At 33.4% G+C, this 25212-nt stretch overlaps 1 protein-coding gene across 1 annotated transcript in view; it reads right to left on the bottom strand.

Annotated features, from left to right (window-relative positions):
• LOC129217431 (elongation of very long chain fatty acids protein AAEL008004-like) overlaps positions 1-25212 on the bottom strand; it is a 63618-nt gene that overhangs the window by 11551 nt on the left and 26855 nt on the right. The window contains exon 2 of the mRNA XM_054851728.1: positions 2709-2899. Within this exon, the coding sequence (XP_054707703.1) occupies positions 2709-2899 (191 nt within the window). The remainder of the gene's footprint in view (positions 1-2708; positions 2900-25212) is intronic.

The following is a 25212-nucleotide window of genomic DNA, read 5'->3' as shown; positions in this document are numbered from 1 at the left end:
GTATGTTAAAGATTTTAATTTTCCACATAACAAAGCAGTATTTTATCAGATTTTTGAAAAGCAAATATCAATACAACCCTCTTATGACACGAGATCTAATCCAGCTAATCAATTTTAATTTCCATTAATCGAGCTACAAAAACATCAATGGAACATTTTTCGAACGTTACTCATTTAAACTTTATTAAAAAGCAATATAAATTTCACGTTCTTAATGATCAAGAACAGTGGAAATTTTTTTTTGCTCTTCTGTTTAATTTCTTGCATACACTATTCAAAACAAGAATTAAAATTTAACGTCTACATATTTTTACTTACAATTAAAGGATTAAATTATTTTAAAAGAATTTACAATTTAACTTATCGCTGAAGTTTGACGATGCTTGCATGAATAGAAAGGCATGAATATACATTTTCAGAGAAAACCAATCTTAAAGGATTAGCAAGATGAATTCTCAATGTTTTTCTCCACATTACATGACAGTTCGCTTATTCACAGCGTTTCTGTTCTTTTTAATCGCATTCATAATTAACACTTAAACGATCATTACAATAAAGTTTATAGAAGGCTTTAGAATACTGTACGATACCCAATAACACGCGGTCCTATGTTTGCTTCTGGCGCTATAATTTATATTCTGCACACCTGGTACAACTTTTATATACATGTTGTGTAGTAAAAGTAATGAATATGTTTTTTCTGAAGCGGCTGTCCATCATAGGGAGATTTTGGCTTCTCATTGGGACCGGATTCCGTTTGTTCGTAACTGCTGGAGCGTCCGGAAGTCGTTCTATACGAAACCTACTTTTGCATACTATAACACTATCAAGATAATCATTAAATTTAGCGTGCGACTCAGGAAGAAAGCCCCTGATGGAAGCAATATCAAAAACTATTCAACTACCACGTCAACGCACCCTGCTGACATCGGATTTGACTACTTTGTTCAGAGCAAGACCACTGTTCCGCTGCTCCCTACAGTCCCATCCTGGCTCGGATTACGTTTCTCGGATTAAAGAAAGAGTTCAAAGGAAAACATGGGGAATCTGTAGAGAATATTGAAGCAAATTTTACAAAGGTCATCCTGGCCAAGGACTTCCGGACATAGACATAAAATTTATTGATGCTAGAGGTGCATGTTTTAAAGGGTTTTGTACAGATTAGATCAATAAATCTGTTTATTAAACTGTTCATTACTTTTGTAGCACAAGTTTTAACGCTTTGAAAGAAAGTTTGAGAGAAACAGTTCTAAGAAAAATATTTCAGCATGGTTAAGCCTTATCGAAAACATTAAAACATGAACTAAGAATTCGTAAGCAAGACCTGACCATCTTAAAGTGTAAACTAGTTCAGGAAGCCAAACTGTGTTTTTCGCGATTTTTAATAATCGAAATTTCTTTAAACTTGGAAGTATATTTTAATCTTTTAAAGTACACCTTGTAATTTTGTGAAGTCATTTCCACCAGAAATCGAGTAAGGAGCTGCTGTATGAGCGGTCGCCAGAGCTTGTTGCTGGTGTGCTTTGCCGAAGCCACAATTTTTGCAAGTAATCATTAATTTTTCTTTCTGGTAAACAAAACGTTTCCTTAGAATATGAACCTAACTGATCAAAAAAGTTAAATTGCAAGTTTGAAGTGTTTGATTACAATGTTGCGTTTATACCATTTTTTCACATTCCTTTTATTAAAAAAATATTCATTAATAATGTCAAAAAGTTATGTTCATATAGAGTATAATTGAATAAAGAATATTTACACAAATTTCCAAAACGATTGGTCAAAAACTGAGCTAGGATGCACACCAGTTGAAAAAATTTCGAAAAACTGCTTTGAAAAAAAAGAAAAAAATGCTGTAAACGTTCTCTAATCTCCAGTCACTTTAAGTGCTTATAGCATTGGAACTGAAATTTTTCACTCAAATTTTGGCAACATTTTTTAATAGTTTCACTAAAGAAAAAAGTGTATATCTTAACCAGTCTAAACTGGTTTCCCCCCTTAAGAGACGAAGGCTCCTGGGGCGAATACTTTCAGACGTCCCTTCTCTCTCGTCCCCCCCCCCTACCACATAAAGATGGAGCTGGTTATAAAAAATACTCCAGCACATCGTAAGGTGAACATTTGCTTACTTTTAAAGCCTCTGAGCTCATGCTAATAACGACAGTCTGTGTATAAAGGAAAAGTACCGCATATTTTTATATAACTGCTACTAACAGATTGTAATTATACTAGGGAGTCCCCTGTTCGTCAACCCCCATTTACCACCTCCTGCGGCAGGTGAAAAGTGATTTTAATGCTTTCACCCCTGGATGTCTGACCCTTTAGGGTTTAAAGGGTGAGACAGGGCGGAATGGTTTTCCTTGGATGTCCCGGATCCAACGGTACCAGTATTAACCTGGTAAATATCGTCAGTCCGGAGGAGAAATAGGGTTACAGACAGACCGACATGCACGGAGATAGTATAGTTAATTTAACATTTTCTTTATATATCAAAAAAAAAAAAAAAAAGACAGGAATTACATATGTGTTAGCACTTAAAAGGCTGTTTAAGAAAAATACTTAATAGAAAACTAAAAAACTAAATTGCAATGCAGTAAAAACACTATTTATGGTTCCCACACATATCTTAGCGCCAAAGGCGATTGCACCCTTCACCCTCTTCGGACGGCCCTGTTCTGTAAGTACTATTGGATTAAGAATCAATAATTCACCTCGAGAAAAATATACGTGCTGATTACAACCATTGCAGAGTTGTAGAATATCATTAACCATCTGATGTTCAAAGGCGGCCTGTTTCGCATCAGAAAGGGACCAATCCACTTCACGAAGAGGACATAAAAGGTGCATATTGTTATCGTTGGTCCAGGTCCACCCATAAACATCCAGTTCTGGACTCTGGAGTCTGAAATGAATACCAAGAATTACACATATACCAATACAACACGTAAATAACAAGGCAAGTTGATGAATGAACTTCGTATTGCTGACATAAAGAACATACATTTAAGCCTAATCTCTAGTCCCACTGCTGGATCAAATCTTCATATCCTGCAATTTAGTTTACAAATTTTGACATTGTAGTCAAATTGCAACCCCAAATCGACAGATCCACAACCCAACTCTATTAAATGACATACGTTGAACACTGGATTTTCAGTGCACTCCTAGTAGCTATTTTGCTCAAAATCAGAACTATGTCGATCAATACTCAACCTTAGAAGTAATAAATAGCAACAAAAGTCGCATTTAAATTTAATAATGGGCCCCACTATTAATAAAACGTAATCAGTTTAAATTTTTAGGAAACAAATTGAAATTTTTAGCGATATAGTATAAGCGTAACGCACATGAAGTTACATGCACAACTATTCGTGTTCGTAGTAGGCATTAACAGAGTTTACATGCCTTCGTGTGAAAGTTTTTCAATCAACAAGGTCGATAGATTGATAAATGAGCTGTGCACTTCATGTATTAAAGCTTTTTTTTTGAGAGAGAGGATGTTATTTAGATTTCAGTTCATTGGTAGTCTTTTTTTGCAAAGGGATGTATTGTTGATGCCTATGTAGGAGAGAGTTGCCTCACAAGTTTGACCTTTTCAAAGGAACACGAAATAAAAATTCGAATAGAATTTAGAAAACTGGAATACTTTTTGTACAAGATGTTGCGTTAAAGTTCAATCTCATTAAAAATCATTGCAAAATATTAGTACATTGAAACAAGTAGCATAAGAGTAGACTACATTAGTAAAAGCTGCTTCTTCCGAATTTAAAGTAAATTGCTTCTGAGAAAAGCAGTTTTCGATAGAGGCAAGAATTCTTAATGGAATAAACCTATTTCAATATTATATTTCAATTTTAGCAACAGAACTTTTAAATTTCAGATAAATATGAATGCTTCGGCAATTGTGCCCATTCGCCCCACGGTCAATGATGCATTCTTCTCCAAATGCTATGGAGCACCCGTCAGGTTTTGATATCATTTGGGGTTCGATCTATCTGAAATTAACCTCCCCCCAAAAAATTAAATAGCGCAGTTTTCACCACGGACTCTCACCCCCTCCCCCTCATGGGCAGTCCTGGCTTAGTAAACGTTCTGTAGAGGACATAATGTAAGCATTTGAGCACATTCATACCAATTACAGCACATTGTGCTTTTAGTTTTGGCTTTTGTTAGTGGAAATTTGTAATTTAGCTACATTTCTACTCAGCTTGATCATTACACTAACAAATTTCGGAAACGTTTCTAGATATATCGGAAACGTTTCCGAAATAGTAGGAATCCTTCATCCAATAGCGAACTCCTCAATATTCAGAAAGCTTTTTGTTATTTCAAGATATCTAGAAGCGGAAGTGATGACGCAACGCTTCGAAACCTATTTCATCCTTCCAACACAGGCGCCAATGAGTCGGAAATAACGAGAACTTTTTTTCTTATCTATGGTTGCTGCAGTCAGCAACTGTTTAGCATTGGATTGCTTGTTATTTCATGTCTAGAGAGTAGTAAAATGTGTCGAAACTAATTTTACGCCTTTGCATTTTGGACTGCCCTTGATTTTTTAGACGATGTACGCAGCTATTAAGTTAGTTAATAACCATTTGCTTCTTTACAATTTCCAATGCGACCATAATTAGATATATATTGTGTGTTCAAGCGTGAATAGTTTTAACACCCGTGTTTATACTTAATGAAACAAAACCCTTTGGATTACTTATCCAGTTGTAATGGAGGTACTTAGATTTTCTTCCGCTCATGTTCACTTGTAAGTATTAATGAATATTTTAAAGCATGTTGTTATATACATTTATATTTGTTGATTTGCATTTGATGAGGCTCCAATTGTAACTGTTTTTGGGTTTATCGAATTAATTTAAAGTTATCCTACATACCTATGTGCGCGGTGTACTATTTGTTGTAACCAACTGAAACTGATTAATTACGCAAAAGAAGTAAGATTTATATTTGAGAAGCAATCACAGAAAATTTATTTCGAAATACTTGGACGTACATACATTTTGGTTCAAAAAGAAAAAAAAATGAATTGTTTAATTCATTAGAAATATGGTAATGCAAATATTTTCTAGTATTGTAATATGCTTCACAAAAAATGTGCCGGTATAATTTATCTTTTTTTTATTATAATTTATTCATTCATTTAAAAATATTTATACCATTAGAAAATGACCATGTTATCTATTAGTAAGAACATAGTTATGAAATTAATTCATCTGCTTATTCATTTTGTTAAATGTGGTTAACAATAAAAAATTCCTTGACATTAGTTCCGAAAATAACATTTCCTTCGTGGATATACTAGTTTAATGTAGGACAGTCAGGAGGAATGAGTCAGTGGCAAAAATGGAACAGCTGCATTTACATGCTGAAATAAAAAGTAATATTTCATGTCATCGTTTTAAAAGTGATCAGCTTTTAAATACTATGTTATTAATATGCAATGCACATATGGTGAGAAGACGAGGGGCGTTCACCACGCAGACTGTGCCATTGACATTTTCAAGGGGTTGCTTTTTTTAAGGTGGGGGGTGCTTTATATCATTTTATGGGTGCACCATCACTCTTATGGTGTGGGGGGGGGGAACTCTCGTATATATGAAATGGAATAATCATGTAATAGAGTTCAATGTTTTAATAACAGGGGTCTGTCCAGGATTTTTCGCAGGGTCCGTTTTTTGTGAAAAATCAAATAATTTCGCAAAAAAAGTTAATCGAAATTTTAGAATTTAGAGCGGGTACAATCTGCATCATTTAAACTTAAAGTAAAGTGTTTTCCTCTTCTATGTTGAGAATATCATTCTGGTGTGTTTTTCTAGTATTTGGCAGGGGGGAGGCATCGCTCCCTCAAGTAGCAATATTTATCTCCATTCTACATTATGTTAAATTATACTAGAAATATTTCGGTACAGCATTTAAAATAATTGTAACAAAAAAATAATAAATAAATAAAATTCAGACGAGGGTTCAGCAGCATTTAACTTTTTGACCCAAGACACTCTTAAAAAGCACAGAATTTCCTTTAAAACTTATAAATTCCGTCATTTTTTTTCATAAAAAGAGATTTTTTTTTGTTTACTTCTTAACAATGTGTATTAAACATCAAAAATTCAAAAAATCGGATTCCCATAGCGGACTTTTTAAAAACTTGAAATGCATGTTCTAAGAAAAATAGAGACTTTTCATTTATTTGCATCCTAATAAAGCGAAGTTAGCTTGAAAAAAGAACAAAATATGATTCTTATATCGGATGTCAAAAGATTGTATTTTTCAAAATGTAGACATCTAACGAAAAAAAAACAGCAAGTAAAACAGTTTATTTAAGTTAATCATCCTTGTTAGCATTGAAAAATCAAACCCATATAATTTTCTCCCAAAATAACAGTTAAACATTGTACAGCACCATAAAAACGCAAATATTGACTAGCTGGTAAAATGATGAGAATAATTTCTAATCAAGTCATTATAAAGGATTAACGCCAGATGCTAAATGGCGATTAATTTTGAAGTTGGTAACCCTATCTGAAGCGATCATATTTTTTCCCCACCCTTACTATCTCTTTGCAGTTCTAAGTTCATTTCGTTGATATATATTATTATAGTTTATTAAATCATCAGCAGGGAGAAAAGTGCTTACCAACGCCTTTTCAGAAAAGTTTACAACAACACCACTGCTACTTAGCTGTGATAAAACAAACAAAATTATTTAAAACCAAACTTATTTTCAGCTGTTAATTTCTTTCCAAGAAACAAACAACAAGCATTATATTTATTTGGCAGTAGCAATTTATCGCTTGCAAGACTGCGGATTTTTTTTTTCTTTGCAAAATTAGCAGATTTTGTATAGCTGATCCCTCTAATTTGACTTCAAAAAGGTTTGAAAAATTATCGGTTTAATATGCCTTATTTTGCTTTCAGATTTGCTCTTTCAATAAACAATTTGTGAAAGATCAGTTCTTGTTTATCAGAATTTTGTGAAGGGTCCGTTTTGGTTGATCCGGATTTTGTGAAAGGTCCGTTTTGTTTGATCGGGATTTTGTGAAAGGTCCGTTTTGATTGATCGGATTTTTGTGAAGGGTCCGTTAACGGACCCAAATATCCTCTGACCAGACCCCTGAATAAATAAAATATATAATGCATTTTGCGCACACAGTAACCTATTTTGATTAAGTATCTATATTTGTGATAAACTGGAAAAGGGCAAGAACAGAGGAATAAACCCGAATGGTTCCAGCAGGGGGACTTTGGTGTCGTATTTAAATTCATCAATTTCTCTGTTGGTACTTTTCGGTACACTTTGTTCGTCAAAGAAATTGACTTGACGTGCACGAATTTCGGAACGCAAAGTGTAGGTAAGTTCTGTCAAATTTTATCCGAAAATAAAAGCTATCAAGTTTGATACAAGATATGTTTTTAAGTTCTGCATTAAAAATACAATATGTTGATAATTTTGTCTTGAAAATATTGAGAGAAAAACTGAAGTTTAATATTGTTTAACAAACAATCCCACTTTTGAGAAAGTACTCCCCTTCCCTCCCCCGACGATTTTGTGATTATGAATGAAACTACTATATTATTTTATAAATTTTCAAAAATTTATAACTGCATATGTTATGCTGTTAACCATGCTATTTGTCATTAGAAATTCAGGAAAAAAAATCCACGAATGATTCTAAAATTGCTTGTTTCATTGCTCTTAGATATGAAAGAATTGAAACTGATATGGCATGCAATACTATTAAAAAAGAATTATTTTTTAGAAAAAAATCACGGAAAAAGGATTTCGAAATACTCAGAAACGTTTCTGAAAATTACAGAAAGAGGATTCCGAAATACTCAGACACGTTTCTAGACATTACAGAAAGAGAATTCCGAAATACTCAGAAACGTTTTTGAAAATTTCATGAACCGCAGCTGCACGATATACTCAGAAACGTTTCCGAATTTTTTTTACAGTGTAGGCAACAGGTAGATACAACAGCTCCGCACAAAATTAAGTTTCATTTACACAAACAAATTGCTAGTTAAAATCCGAACGGTTGTAATACAGATGGATTCTTTTCATAATGAAGGGACTCCTGGTTTAAAGCAATGGTGAGGGATTTTGAACAAAATTCATAGTCTAATCCTCCGTTTCGTGCTGTGCGCTCTGCATCCTTGAGCAAAGAAGTCATCCATGCCCGAGAGCCAATTTGGGCTTTCAACCGCTACACATACCTGACGGCACCTTCCTTTTATACATACATAAAATCCCGCCGTTCAGCTAACGGGAATGGAAGCAAATACGAGTTTCCGAACTTGCCCTCGTTTAGTTTCTTTAGGTGCGTTTTCATGACGACCTTTCACCGTTTCCTTTTAAACGCAGAATTCGATCACTATGGCCTCCGTGTAATAACATGGGAAACTGCCGATGCTTCCGAAAGGCGTGATCGCTAAGTGCTTTCAGAACATTGATTTGACAATAGAAAAAATTGTTATCAATCGACTGCTTGAATCCGAAGCTTTCCTTGCCACATTCAGGTAATTGCTTGAAAAATTCAATTTGAAGCATCTTGTATCAACAAGGTCACGCTACAAACTGAGCAGCTTCATAGAAAAATATTCGAGGGATGAAAACGTTGGATGATGCCGCATCAAGAGATGGGAGAGATCAACCCCGACCGGAATAAATAAAAATTATCAGAGAACACTTAAGGAACAGAAGATAAGCCCAAATTAACTCTGCATTTATTGCATGGGGTTCACGAAATGAAAATATTTGGCTGAACTCTCGGAAGTTCAGTTATGGCTTCCTATATACTAGAGATCTAAAGTGGAACTTGTTACTAAAAAAGAAAATCCAATAATTCTGCCTAAAATACTACATTGCGGAGTTTTTAAAAGGCAAAGAATCTTACTGTCTAGCCGCCATCGAGTTTTATAGTAGCGAAAACTTCGATTAACATTGAATTTTAAAATGATCAGCGAAATATCTATGAGTAGTTACGAATAGTTCATGCTCTTCGTCCTTTATTTTAATTGCAACATGATTGCAGTCGAATCATGAACTAGATTAATTTCGAGAACTTTGTGGTTTTCTCTGGAATAAATTTCGTATAATTTTATGCTGGAGAATTGCTCACTAGACAATCACATTCTTAATAAGATAACTTAGATGTTTGTTCTTACCGGAAATACATAATGTCAAGAACTTTTATACAAAAACTAGTAAATATTTTTAGTTTGTTTAAAACTCAAACTTTAGAATGTGTTGTGGACATTACGTATTTCTGAAATTCACGATGAGGGATGAACTTCGTACGGAAATTCAAGTAACTGAGAAGTTTTCGAATTCTCACGAAGTTTGTGCTTCATGTTTCAGTATAAATTTAGTTTCTGAATTATTCAAGTTTCTTATTGCTTATCTTGCTTACATTCAAAATTCAAATTATATACAAAGTCGTATTTATATTTTCTGTATTGAAATTGCACAAATGAAAACCCGCTGTACTAAAATAAGCTAAACTATTACTAGAAATATAAGATTTAATGCAAAAAAAAAAACAGTATCAATTTGGGGCGTGAAAGTTGTCATTTAGATTGCTCTAGGTGGAATTGGTTTTAAAAACTCATCATATCAAATCTGTAACTTAAGGTCAGTCTAGCGTAAGTCCAGAACTGTGATTTTCCGTTTATTAGGGCATTGTATGAAGAATCCTATTTCGCATCGAGTCATGTAAACGTACTTCTAAAAAACCCTTTGTATTTTTTTTTTTACCAGTGCTAAATGAGCGCATGTTCCATCCTTTGCATGCGTCACACAAACGTTTTCCTTCTTTCCTGTAAAGTAGAGATTATGTGACTTAGGTTGTTCTGAGGTGCAGAAATTTTATTCTATCCTTTCGCCGCCACAAGAATTTGTTGCAAAAGCCATTTCAAATAACCCTATGCAAAATTGATCTTGCTTTTATAATTTGGTTTTCATTGCTTTTTAAATCATTTCAGAATCACTAAGGCATGCGGTACACTGAAAAGCATTAATGAGACCGCACGACCCCACCTATTCTTACCAACACGCTATGAATTTTTTTTCCTGCATTATATTTAGCACATTACGTACCACATAGAAATCTTCAGACACGCCAGGGAGCACGCGTTTTCGAGTAAACATAGCGTTTAAATTATTACAGAGAACAATTCACTTCAAGTGTTTCAACAAGTAAAACATTTGTTTGCAATAACTAATACTAATTAAAAAATATAAGGAATTTCAATTGTTTTACTTATGGTACAGCATAACAGTGTTGCCACATTGGGAGAAATTTCCCCATTCTGGGGAAATCTGGTGCTCTCTGGAGAAATGGGTTGAGGGGAATTCTTTGGGGAAAATTTTTCCTTTGGGGAAAACCTGGGGGGGGGGGGGACTTCGGGAAAAAAGATTTTTTTTTCGTCTTTAAATTCGCGTCAAGAAGTAGTGGGAACATTATCAAATAGCGTTGGGTTAGCTTTGCTCAACTTTATGGAATTCGCATTTCGCATTATGTGGAATATTATGCTATGGAATTCGCATTTATGTTCTGCGTGAGTAACTAGTTGATACGTGAAACAGGTTAAAAATAAGTGTGATGAAGAGTTTTTGGATAAATATATATAAATCATAGTTTAAATGTACATACAGAAGCAGAGTAGTAAATGCGAGTAGAAAAAAAAATTTGGTTATTTCTTCTCTCGGTCAGGCGCTTGTATTTATGACTAGTGGCACTCGCATGACTTTTCCCGTAGGTGGGGACGTTTTAAAAGGTCTTTTGGTGCCCCTGTATATTTACAAATAATGCATGATGAATTTCTCGCCAATTGGCTTGCCCACGTTACGGTTCCACGTTATGATAACTTGGTAATTTACCACTCCATCTTATGAGGATCTCTAGAGATTATATTCTCCAGTTTTGAACTGATCCATTCCAAACTTAGAAATAGACATGGTGTGCAAAAGGATTTAAAATTAGTATTTTACCACTGCATGCTTTGAGGAGAAAAGATTTAGGGTGGGAATAAATGTAAATGTTGACTAAAGATGCAAATTTTATTAAAGTTCGCAAATTGAACTAGACAAATTTATGCATTGCACTTTCAGCTTTAAAAAATTTTAAGGAATAAATATTCATTATTATTACTATTCAATATATTGCTAATTCCAATACTTTTTTATCCTTTACAGATAGTAGCTCTTTTATTCATCTCTCTCATTCTACAGACAAGCAGTTTGTTGAATCAACATTGTTTGAGATTTTTTACTAAACATATATTTTTTTATCTAAAACAGTCGAAAAGTTTCCTTTAGTGTATGAAATCAAAATATTTTAAACTGAGAATCATTTGTTGCCGTAATTTTATAGTAAATACAACATTTTTAGTCAGGTTTTGGGTAGATAAGTGTTTAAGAGTAATAACTCAGAAATGTCCATTTACTTGGTTTATAATTGCTGTTATTAAATTTTTGTCACATATTTTAAAGTGGTAGACAAGTTTACTGGCTTAAAAATAACTTACATTAATACGCAAGTTATTTATAAATATCGACTCTTACTCAGGTCCACATCTGAGTGCCAGCAGGGGGGGGGGGAGGGACAACGACCCAAGAAATTGGAAAACTTTAAATAAACGAATACACTTAAACCTTCAACGTTGCAAACACATTAGGGACATTTCTGTAAAGTATCAGGATAACTAAAAGATTTTATTTTGGAAAATCAGCAAATGTGAAATAAATACATGAGACGAAAATGTCCGTTACAAATAAAATTCAAAAAACCTTTAAATACATTATGAAAAGCAGCAAGACTAATCAAGGTAAAAACGTAAGTTACATAAAAGTTACCTACATTTTGCAAAAAAAAAAACTTGCTATTGGACTCGGAAAGATGAATAAAACAAATACTTTTAATGTAAAAAGTTTTATATGATCCATTGATTTTGTAATAAACTTATACGTAAAATGAGAAAAAGAAAAATCAGGAGTGAAGAATTTCAAACTCCTTCAAAAGCAAAATATTAAAAAAACCTTTGTATGAAAATTAAAATAGCGAGTTAAAACATAAATAAATATTGAATTTTAAAAAAGTGAAGAAAAGCTTCCATGTTTTTATTCAATTCTTATCGGGGGAGGGGAGGATCAAAGTAAGATATAGATCCAGATCTGCTTTTACTCATAGTTATTAGGTAAAAGGGGCTGTTATCGCCGATTTGAGCTAGTAAACTCAAGATGTTTATAAATCACTTTTTCATAATTTCGAAGGATTGCAACTTACAAAACTGAAATTTATTTACAGCTTTAAAATAAGTTGAGGAAAAAAACCCCATTAAATCCAAAACACATCGCTCAGAGTACATTGTGCTTACTCGCCTAAAATGGTAGACAAGCCACGTTTAGAATCAACCCTTCGTTTGAGAGCCTGGCAACCCTGTTCAACTTCTGCAAGAGAAAGTTGAATGAAAGCTTGAAGTTGAACGGGCAAGTTGAGCCAATTTCGTTACTTGTGACATGTCCTTTAGAGATCCGGACAGAGATATCCAGACAGAGACTTTCAGCTTTATCATTAGTGAAGATAAAGATAAAAATGACAAAAAAAAAAAAAGCGAAAATGTGAGGAAAAAGTTATGGAATTTTATAAGAAAACTTGGCTATTCGGGGAAAAAAAATTTAAGAGACAAAAATATTAGAGGAAGTCGATTCACTTTATGAAAATATTATTGGAAAAATAATTTTTGCATTTGGGGAATTTTGGTAGAAAACTTCGCTTTTTGGGGAAAGTTGGAAGGGAATTTGGGAAATCTGGATTCGACCATCTGGCAACACTGCAGCATAAAACACGCTTTAAAGCGAGAAATTTTTTTGCAGAAGTACATAGACTCCTTTTACTCTTGGTGGTACATACTGTGAAGACTGATACGAATTTTTTTCGACTAATTGGAACACATGAACTTGATTATGGACAAACCCGGGAACCCCACGAATGATGTAACAATGAACAAATTTGAATAGGTAGCAATCGAAAAGGCATATTGAGATTTTTTTGACACAAAAATTATGTCCTTGTGCCCCTATTACCGAGCCACAAGATCTTAAAGTCGGCCGAAACTAAGAAAAGTATCAAAATTAAGACTTATCGAGAAACTGAAGATACACGATTTCACAGTCCATTATCCGGATATCCATTAGTAAAGAGTGAATGAAGCCTTCCATTACTCATAGAAACTCTCAATTTGGCGACTTTTCGTAAAACGTCGGCAGACTAACACCTCACATTTCGATGAGGGGGCTTGAGGGCAAATAATATATGCGCCCGGAAGCATGTTTTACCATGCTACTTCGATTTATTATTACTATAGCAGGAGTTAAAACTTTTCCGATTCGCGGCGGTTTTTGAAGAATTATGTCCCTTCGGTACCCTAAACCATTCTTTTACTTATATAATTTACACTGTGGGCACTTTGTGGCATCCCTCATCTTTCTGCAGCACCCACTTTGGGAACCCCTGCACTATCTTACGGTTTCCTGGTAAAATCTGAAACAGATCGCGAGTGATAAACTAGAAATCTCGTCCTTAGCAGATGGCGCGAAAAGTAAAAACGCATGAACAGTACGCAATGTTTATATTTGTATTGTAATTGGTGCACTAAAGTACATTTCAACTCAATATAACTAGCTAAAAAGAATTTCCAATATATGTTTAAAATTAAAAGTTCACTATGCAACGTGATCTATGCATAACGTTGTAAAAAATTTTTCTTAAATTTGTACATTTATTACGTTGTTCAATTTCCTTTTAGTTCAAGGGCATCGTTATCTAGCAAATTTCAGAATCCGGTAAATAACTTTTTAAAAATATGATGGATGTATTTCTGACAGTATTAGTCACAGGAATGCGCCACCACAGCCAATGACTCTGCAACAATTAGAGCGCAGAACCACTAATTTATTCATCCGTTGGAGGAAAACTGTCGAAACGCGGAGTAATCTGTACTGATTTAGGACTGAAGATCTCTCCACCCCGACTCATTGAAACTTTAACCGATGTGATCTACTCGCCGATACGAACGAATCTTATTGGAAGCTGAATCGAAATGCTTCTCCAAAACAGGATTAATCACCAGCGATGATTGACCGAAATAGCGTTTTAATTCAGGAGATGATTCGCGAGCTCAAATACAGAAGCGAAATTACTTCGACGAAGAGAGAAAAAAGTCTCTTCTTGGTTTCGAAGTGGGTCACGTTCACAAGAAAAATTAAAGGAAATACTTCCGATTCTTCCCTAGGTCGAAGGTGTGTGAGGACGAATCACAGCGGTAGTGTGTACATTCGCTCGGCTCAGACGAGAGTAAGGTATTTATCAATGATGAAATTTCTATGCAAGCAAGGTGGTGGCGTCATTTTAAGTGAATGTCGGAAGGAGAAATTCCATCTTTCTTGACTTTTACATAAATTGAAAAAACATCCAGCATCCATTTGAATTTTGACGTTTTAAACTCAAACTGTTTTTCGTAATCACGAATTGCGATTGAACCCTACTCGGTGGGTTTCTTGTTTCTACTTATGGAATAGAAATGCCAAATTTTCACCCGTCATACGACTGGTGGTTTTCTATAATAGGTAATACGAGGTACTACATTCATAAAAAAAATAAATGGCGATTACATTGCGGTACTAAAGATTTTACGGCCGATATCCAAAAGATTATTTATATCGTAACGTAATTTTATTTCTTATCAATCTTAAGTGATGGGAATTAGTAATCTGGAAAATGTTTTTTCTGAAAACAAAGATTTTACACAAAGCCTCTTTTTTAATGCAGAGTTACTTTAATTTTAATTAAAGTAACTTCAGGTAATTAGGTATTAATTAAAGTAATTTTAGGGATTAAAATCCCTAAAAAAATCATACAGCAGTCACTTTAACTGTGATGAAAAGTTTGTTCTAAATAAAAAACAACCGTAACGGTAATATGAAAAATTAAAGCTACATCAACATTGGTTAAGTGAGAAAAATAAGCAATTTGTGATTGTTGAAAAAATCTGCAAACAAGTTTTAACCCAAGAAATTTCTCGAAAGTTGAGAATTTTCATACACATTGATTACATCGAATGACGACAGATCATCCACAAAATAGACAAAAATCTGATGTGGACTCTACGACCTCTTTGCACCCCTTAAAAAAAGTTTTCAAAAACTAGAAGGAAATGGATGCTTGTTCTCATGTACGCTTGTTAGAAGCAATTCTTGCAATGCATAATATTTTTTTGTATTCAAAAACCTCCTCACAGATAACAATAAAAGAGCCTTTGCTGAGAACATTTGAAACACCTACACCTTTAAGACTGTAATAAATCTGTAGTTGAAAGTTTCACACATGAATATAAACAATGGTTAACAAAGATTTTTGAAATCTCGTCAAACTTACTAACGGGGAAGTAAAGCACCAGATTCATTTAAAAATTCAACTTAACTCTTTCTTGCCATTTAGACTGACACAAAGTTTGCATAATTTGTGTGCGGTGATGCACGAACGGTAAAAATTTTCCAAATAAGAGAAATTCAAACTTAAATCAGACTACAGAAGCCATGGTAATAAATTACGATAAGTTTCTTTACATTGCATTGTTTGATCGTAAATCAAATAAAATAATTAGAACTTAAATTCTTGATTTTCTTTTTAGATTTACCACTGTAGTTGCCATTAAGCGATATTTACTATGATAGTCTAATTCGAAATTTTTGAATGACTCATGCTATAACGCGATCTAAAGATTTTAAAAAATAGTGTTAGAGCTCAGAAAACGAAGCTTGCGGTCGAAATTTAACCAATTACGTTTAGTGTATCTCAACCCAATCGGTTATCCTTATTCTTGTAGGAAACATTTTTGCATAGTCGTTAGTTTCAAAACTGATAATTTAGGAATCCGAAGCGCAATATCAATTTTTGCTACTCGTTATTAACTTCTGAAAATTCACTGGGGAAAGTGCAGGATCCGAGATCCTGTGAACTCCCATGTAAATTAAAGCCATAGTTAACGACATTATGTAATGTGAAGGACGTAAGAATTCATGCTCTACGACGGAGAAAGATCGTAAAATGCAATCTTAAATGAGTTCGATTTTATGGAGGTGGGAGGAGCGTTTAATGAAACATTTCACCAAGAAAAAATATCTAAAATTTAGATTTCAGAACTTAAAATGTATCTTTTGTCCCCTTAACGCACAAACTACAGCGTTTACTCCGAACAAGCCTAACCCGTGGTTCGTCTTGTTTTGATTCTGTTGTTGACAGATGCGTGAAGGTGAGAGAATGGTCCTTCCGCATAGCTCAAAAACTTGCTCACGAAGACTACTTCCTCTTCTACCGCGTTGTGCGGTTTTTGCCTAGTAACCTCTTTACACCGGAACAGTTTTGTTTAACTTCAATTCGAGGGGCTTGCCACAAATAAAATAATTTAAGAAAGTTCTTGTTGATTTCAAGTTTTCCGCAAAAATTTTTAGCACGGATGAATTTAATGCATTAACAAGTTTACGAATTTTCAATTTTTTAATTTTTTAAAATTTGAAATGTCAGTGTTTAATTCCCTCTGATTTCAATTAAAAAAGTTGTCTTCAATCAAAAAATCAAGGGAAAAACTTAGAACTGAAAATAAGTACCTTTTAAGAAAGATTGTATAAAATTGCTTTGTTGCAAAAGCTTTATTTTAAATTAAAATTAGGCATTTATATTTTCAATACTATTGTTATAAAAAGATACAATTAAAGGTATACTTATTAGGAAAAACTCAGAGGTTGGCGTACAAACTTCTGATATGGAGTCAGAGGCTAAACTGACCCTTGGAAAGGATAAGATTTGGAAACTTTCAATTGATTGTTGTGAACGTACACAGTGCGTGGTGTACACGCGATATGTAGGTATTATACTCCACAGAGATTGTGAAACTGACTGATCGTCACTGCACTGTATATTTTCACTAGCGCCATTTTTTTTTTCAAGAAAGAACTGGGGGGGGGGGAGGTGTTAGTCAACCTCTATAGAGGAGCGATGGGCTCTAAAAATTTGGGAACCACTGGAACCTGAGAACCAATGCTCTAAATTAGGTAAGACTACAAATTGAGTCAAACACTAACATTTTTAGTTAATTTCTAGAAGTATGCCTCGCTCATCTGATAAAAGCGGTACGTAAAAAAATAAACAAACATAGTAGCATGTTTTAATCAATACAGTTAATTTACCATAAAAAATATTTAATCTCTTTCAAAAAAGAAAAAGTTGAAAATGCATTTAAAAAAGTTAAGCTCGATTTTTTCAGTTTCTTCCCGGAAAAAATATAGGGCGCCGATTTTTTTTAACCGTTTCCAAATAAAAAATGAAAATAACTGAAAAAATATTAAAATGTGCCCTTACATAAACTAGTCTATAAACAACTCTTTCTGTTAAAAGAATACGGACTCCAAATTTCACTTTATTTCGGGTCGCCAAAAAGGGAATAAATAAATGACAACTTCAAAACATTTCAATAGAGTCTACTAAACCGACAGCTTTATAATATAACTGAAAGGGGTTGTTTCGTGAACTTCTGAACGGAAAACAATGCTGGAAAATTTGTAGAATAAAATTTGAGATTAAGGCTGTTTTCCCTATTGAAAGCTAATTTAATATTGGCAAATTTATGTATTATTGATAAACACTTTAATGTCATGAGCAAATACGTCATATTTAACTGGAAATAAATAATTTCCATTAGTTTAATTTCATTTGGATTGCCTTCCTGACACCTGCTTTTCCAAATCGTCGCCTCAGAGCAAAAATAAGACATCTAATTCCAGGAATAACAGTAAGACATCCAACTTTTGCTTTGAGGCGACGATATTACCCGAAAAAGTGTCTAAATTTCATGTTAAAAAATTAGTTTTCAGGTGCCTCCGGCTACGAATGTGCTTTTATAAAAATCGGAAACAATAGCTAGACTTACGTTTTGATGTGAATGAATAGCAAAAAGTGAACTTATGGAATTTGTGATTACGTACTGAGTGAGCAGTCTCTTAATTACCTGACAAAACTTCAAAACTAATTTTTGAATTAGCGATAGCATTATTTCTCGAGAGCTCATCTGTTGGCCGGTCAATTGTAATTTAATAAAAAGATAAAGTGTTAAACAGAAGAATTTGACAAAGTAAAAAACTCTTTTAAATTCCGAAATTTATGAAAAAATATACGGAACATTCCCGCAAGAACATTAAATAACTAATTTTAGTTTCGGCAGCAATTTCTTTTAGACTGGATTAAATTTCTCAAAGCAAAATAAGAGAAAAACAGCATCAATATGATCACGAAGAAGAAATTTTCAAACTGACAAAACTGTATTCAATGTCATGTAGAAACAAGCAAAAATAATTCAAATGCACCGATTTAGAATCCATTCAGTTTAAAAAAAATCTGAGCTGTAAATATTTTAATCAGCTTGAGGAACCAGTAATCTTTCCCCGGAGAGCCTCTTATTTCTCCCAATAAATTACATTTACTAGTCACTTAATTTTCTGTACCTCACTAGAGGACATAAGTTCTTCAGTGTGTCCCACCGAGTACGCGGGATTAGAGACGAAAATGTGTAATAACTGCTTAGCATTCGTTTGCAAAGTTTAGTTTTTAAAAATTTTAAATTGCCTTGACTACTGAAGATAACAAATGTCAGTGCTTGATCAAATAAAATCCAGAAATGTATATTGACATAACACCAGTTACATAGTTGATAAGCCGCCAGCTAGAGCAGTGAAACAAGTGATACACTTATTTTAACATTTTAGAACAAAAAAATTAACAAATCCAGTTGAGATTAAAAACTTACACTAACATTAATGCTATCAAATTAACCACTAAATTTAGACAGTTACGCTTTGTCTGTAAACTGTCGTACGCTTACGCATAAACAAAAAGGTCATTGCTCGGATATTCCTCAAATAAGAATTAACTAGAAGTACCCGCCTAGCCATGCCCCTGAAAAAGGAAAAACTCTATGATGCAGAAAAATGCTTTTGCGATGGATTGTTCGGATGGATTTTTGAATCTATAATTTTCTGGGTCAAACTGATGTGTTAGATCTATTGCCTTCCTTTTACTTTGCACGTTCCTAGACACGTTTTCCTGGATGCAAAAACAGCCTCAAGCATTTCCGGAAAAACTACGTAATGCGATGGTAAATTCAGAGCAAATTACATTTAATTGATAAATTTCTCGCAATTTAAATAACATTCATTTTTATTAAGGGTCGATCAACTAGATTCTAATCTATTAAAGCTTGAGGATTCTACCGATTGTACCGTAAGATTAAAGCACACACACCGCTTTACGTACTAGACACGTTCACTGCAATGAGCATCACCAGTGGGTCTCTGAAATAGATTCTGTTGCACGAGCATCAGCTGTGGGTCGTGGCGGGAATTTCTCACTCAAGGATAAACATTTTAGGCACTTCATTGACTTTACGTCAAACCGTGACACTATGGGGCAACCGTTGTCAAGCACTTAAACATTGGCCTTTAGCACCATTATTTACCCTTCAGTGAAGGGTTTTTAGAACAAGGTTTCTCAACGGGAGCCACACAAGAAACCAAGGGGGTCATAGAAAAAGTATGAAAATAGGGGAGGCATGATATGAGAGCAAAGAGGACCACTGTCTAATTGTTTCAAACTGGTAAGTCACTTACATAAAGACGAAATATTCCACTAATTTTGATCAAATCAATTACACACGTGCAAATAATTAAAAAATATGAGTCTTGAACAATATTCTCGACACAACACGAGATTTCCATTAGTTTTTTCTGAAAAAGCTTTTTTCAACACTTTGATATAATAATCCCTGACATATGCTTTGAATTTCAGGAAACTTATTTGGTAAAGCTTGACCACGGAGAGATGGTGAATAACCTTAAAGCGGAAACATCTGTAATAAGTTGTTGGTTATTATTTGGTGATATAATATCGGCGAGAACGCACCTGTTACTATTCTGCGCTTTCTGGCCAATTATACCTACAACAAATGTTCAACTTCAAGGACATTCACCATCTGTCCGTGGTCAATCTTTAGGTGCTCACAATTCGCCCTTTAAGGGTTAGTTAATAATTATCACTGCTTAAAGGCCTCTCACATGAACTTTAATGGGGAAAGGAGTGAAAAATGAGCAAAATAAGTGCTTCATATAGTTGCTTCTCACAATATTTCCCCAAACAAATTATTCTATATAATATCGGTTTTAAATTATACGGTGTGTATAATTTTCAGTTAACGTCCCCTTAAAAGCTTTGTAGAAAAATTACAACACTAAAAAAGCTTAATACACCAAAAAATTATCGCTAAAAACAAAAAGGAATCAAGAAATAAAATAAAGAGTTCGGTAAATGCACAAAACCAAATGTACAAAAATTTTTAGTTTCATGATACTTTGTATTTTTTTAGTTATGTGTTTGAGTTTTCAAAGAATGGTTCTCTTAAACTATAATTATTAATATCTTTATCATGATGTCTTATTCCAGGAGCTTCATTTTTTTTCTTTCAACAATTTTCAACCAATTTACAAAATCTTAACATTTAACTTAAGGTCTAAATTGTTTGAATTTTAATTGGTAGGTTGTTTGTATCGGAAAGAATGTTACATATATGCAAAACTTGTACAAGACATTTTATCTACATACTTTAACGCTACTTTTCGACAAATAAAAAGATTTGCATCTAAAGAAATAAATCATTGTGTAAACCATTAATAACTGCAACGAAATGTTTGTGCCTAAAAAAACACATTGTAAAGATTCTGAAAATTTTAATTTCTCTTTAATGGGTAAAAAAAGGGGGGAAAAGCGGTTCAATTTATGAGTTCCGAAAGTTTTAAGAGCATTATTTTCCATGCAAAAATTAAGCGTTGCAATTTGTTTCATTTTTATTTTCGTAAATTTTTATATAACTATAAATTTTTCTTTTAGGCCTAAATATAAGTTTTGTTTGGCAATGTTTGAAAAATGAAACAATTCATTTCTTGTAAGATTTTCAATGTAATATTCTAAAATTTTAGAGCCTTTGTTAAAACATTTAACCCTTATATATTTTTACATTGAGAGAAATTTGTTATATTTGTGCTCATAAGGGACCCACAAGTCAAAAGGTTGAGAAACCTTGTTTTAGAATAAGATTATTTAAACGTTTTCGCAGATGCGTGTAAAGTGGACAATACTTTGGCATTTTTATACACATGAACGTTATATTTAAAGAAATATAATTTGCTGACAATTTCTCCAAAATTATCATTTATTAAATTTTTCGAGTACAGACTGATTCATTCAAAGTTTGAGAGGCCTTGATTACTTATGGGGTAGTGTACGCATTAAAATCAAATGTAAAACTTGTTTTTTGAAGGATTTCCAATATAATCCTCTAAAATTTTAGAGCCTTTGTAATTTAATAAAAACATTCTGACCCTTACATATTTACATTGCGGCAAGGACAAACACATAAGGACAATTACAACTTTGACACAGACAGCGAAAGCAGCGAGAAGAAAAAGTATTCACTATTTGTAATTCATTTTACTATAAATACAGTTAGCAGAAAATGCGAAAGAATTGAAACTTGCATTGAAATGACTACTTTAAACAACATTTTGAGAGTATAAAACGGTATAGGCTGTAGAATAATGGTTCAAGTATTTATGTTATTGAATACTTTCTACTGTAGTAGAAGTATGGTTTGTTTTTTTGTCCGTCTAATCTAGTAACAAAGTTGAATACCCCACATCTAAACAAAATTTCCCAAAACAATGCTCAAGTATCCTCTTAATGAAATAATCTTCTCATACACTTCAAATTCGATGGTTTACGAAGTCCAAAGTATCACAGGATAAGTTAGTTCACATTCTTAAAAGCAAAGACATGACATGCAAAAAATGAGATTTAACTGGTTTTATGTAAACTTAGTAATGACGAATATTGAAAACAGATCTAAAAGGTTGAAAAAATTTAATATTTTCTATACAAGAATTTACATTCCGCAAACAACGATCCTTCTTTCTAGTTAGATTTTTATTGAAAGAGTTGAACGTAGGCTGGACTTCAGTGCGGGAACCTTATGTCCGTAAAAATTTTCTACTTGAGCTAGCTGCCTGAATTTACTCTAAAAATGTTAAAATTCAGAAGTACAGGAGCTCAGCTTCTGTGAGCACCCATGCAAATTAAGCTTTGAGTGTAGGATATGAGACAGAAGGGTGGCGATAGTATCCAACAGCATTAGTGTTTGGCGTTTTTCAATAAATGAAGCATATTGGTAATCAGTTTTAAGACTAGTGAAACCGCACACAGAACTCAAACTTAATTCCTTCAAGGACTGTTATAAATATCAAATTTCGGAGCCGAACTAGTGGCGTAATAGCCCCCCTCCCACGCAACTACCGCGGCGCGGAAGAGGGGGGGAACAAGGCTTAAAGACTTGCGATCCATACAAAATAGCAGTTACAATTATCTCACTGAAAATTTAGGTCATAAAATTGAGTAATTTCTCCTAAATAAGTGTCCCTCTTAGTCTTTCTGGTTAGTATTTCTGCTAATACGTGACATACACACACGCATATTAAATTGCTCCACCCCCCCCCCCCCTGTATTGTGTGCTTGTTTCGTGTTACCCAAAGTTATCTTTAGAAGGACTCTGCAACCTGCCTTCTTAATTGCGTCTCTCAAAACGCTATCTCTCCTTGTTTTAAGGTTATCAACACTCAATAAAGAAAGCAAACCTTTCTCGAAAGGTACACAAACACGCCTTTAAATCAGCATCCACTAGAATGACTGTTCCTCTGTTCCGTCATGCCAAACCTATATTTTTGAGGTCCATGTAATAAATTTAAATAATATTTTTGCTGCATTAAGTCTAAGATAAAGAGCACTAATATATCTTGTAGAGGGCATACCTAAGTCTGTACGACACTGATTACAGACTTGTCATGCCACGTAAGCAGTTCAATCAAGTTCAGAAAACTAGTTTATTAAATTATGCCAACCATGTAATATTTGAATGTTTTTTTAAAGCGCGCTAGTACTGGAAATACTTCGAGTACATAAAGTTTTTCTAAACTATACCACTTTAAAAAGTCAGTTTATATAAAAAAAATAGCAATGCACAGGTATTTATTATGTTTTAACTTGCCTTATCGGTATATTCATTCATACTGGATATGTAACTATTCTGAAAACCACGATAAAAACGAATTTTAAGACTGAATCTATTCTGTGTGCGCGATTGTCATCTAAGACATTGTACTTTTGAATTTTATCAATTCTATTTTAATTATAAGTTTTATTGTGCAACAAGTCTCAGAAGTGTCATAGCTATAACCATTAATAGAATATCCTACAGTAAGCTGCCGTACTACATTTCCTCCTTTTAAAAGGTAAATCTAAAAACAGATTCCGCTATAAATAATTATCCTAAACAAATGCAAAAATTCGGCAGCTTTAAATAAAATGTAATATTTAATTAACTTTCCGCTGTTTGAAACTTGTGAAAACTTAAAAATGCAGGATTTTAACCCCCGCTTCTGCTCAGAAAAGTGCATCACAGAAGAAAATGCTATGAATAAGACATGTCAAATGAGTTATAAATCAAGTATTAGTTTTCGTTAGCTTAAGAGGACGAATAGTTATTCAGTATTATTCAAATTCAATTCTTAATATACAGGGTTATTATAAAAGAATATTCAGGTTTTAAAAGTTTATATTTCATAAACTATTACACTTAGTACTTTAAATGAATTCATAAAGATAAACTGAAAGTTTTTTTTCACTCACAAATGTTCGGTGTGTGCGCCTTTCGTAAAGCGACACACATCTATAACATAAATTTTGGAGTGCTTTAACAGTAAATTTTTCGTAATGCAACCACATTTGCGATCTTTCAGTTCTTGCAATGTAGGTTCTGTTACTAACATTCGAAACAAAAATTGGACAGATCTTTATTTTTATGTATAATTCATAGCGATAAGCAATAGTTTATGAAACAAATTTTTAAAACCGGGACATTTTTTATTCTAATCCTGTACTTTAGAAGCATGAAATTATAATGTAACACATTGAATATAATTTAAACTTACAAAGAACACGAAGTAAAATTCATTAGCAGATTTTAGTTTCTAAATAAGCATGGATGCTTACGTTAACTTATAAGCTCTGCATCCCGTCTACGAAAGATAGGATCAGCTTCTATTCTTCGAGGACCGTTTAATAAAAGATGCTTCAAGGGACGAAAAAACGCTAATGACAGAATCCAAGATGCGGATGAAATATTTCGCACAAACACACACCCCTTTACACATTACATGATTGCTTTCTCGCAGACGAAAGCACAAAGCTGGCAATTTGCGACTTGACTGAGCAAGACCTTACCTGCATCCTTGAAAACGGGCAAAACCGAAGCTTCATCTAGCAAAACAACGGAGGAACAGTGTGTATTCATAGTGGACGGAACAAGTTTCTTGAAGTGAAAGACTAAATACTAGATTCTAAACATTCGTAAGGCTTGAATGCGAAGAATTAGAGAGCAATTTACAGTTGAAATAAACTTTATTTGAGGTGGAGACTAAAAATTCTACATTTGAACGAGGAATCCATTAAATGAGAAAATATACAGTGGTGGACAAAATTATAGACTCAATTTTTTTTCATTTTGTTTCAATTATAACATGACTCAGTTTAAATTATTTTCATTGAAGTAAAGATGAAGAGTTGAAGAAATAGTTCTAAAATTAGTACATCTTATCAGTTAAATTGAAAAATTCAAAAAATTAGAAAATGTGCAAATTTAATATTTTATCATTGCGTGAAACCTGGACAAAAGTATAAACTCAAAGGTAAAAAATCCAGGATTACGAGAAAGTTTCGTTCGAAAATGTTAATTTAACGCCATAGAATGAATAAATGTTGCCATCAGTGATTGCTAAAAGTTTTGTTTTTGGAAATTTATGAGAAACATAAATGCACCGCTGGACAAAATTATAAACTCATTTTTCTTTCTCATTTTTTCAATCATAATCTAACTCAGTTAAAAAAATTTGTTCCAGTAAAGATAAATAACTCTCAGCATAGTAAAGCAAGATTGGTATTTCTTAATTGAAGATAGAACGCTAAAGATTACCAATTAATAATGGAAGATCATCTC

The sequence above is a fragment of the Uloborus diversus genome, chromosome 2 (genome assembly GCF_026930045.1).
Source record: "Uloborus diversus isolate 005 chromosome 2, Udiv.v.3.1, whole genome shotgun sequence".
NCBI classification, from domain to species: domain Eukaryota; kingdom Metazoa; phylum Arthropoda; class Arachnida; order Araneae; family Uloboridae; genus Uloborus; species Uloborus diversus.
This window is presented reverse-complemented; position numbering and strand designations above follow the sequence as displayed.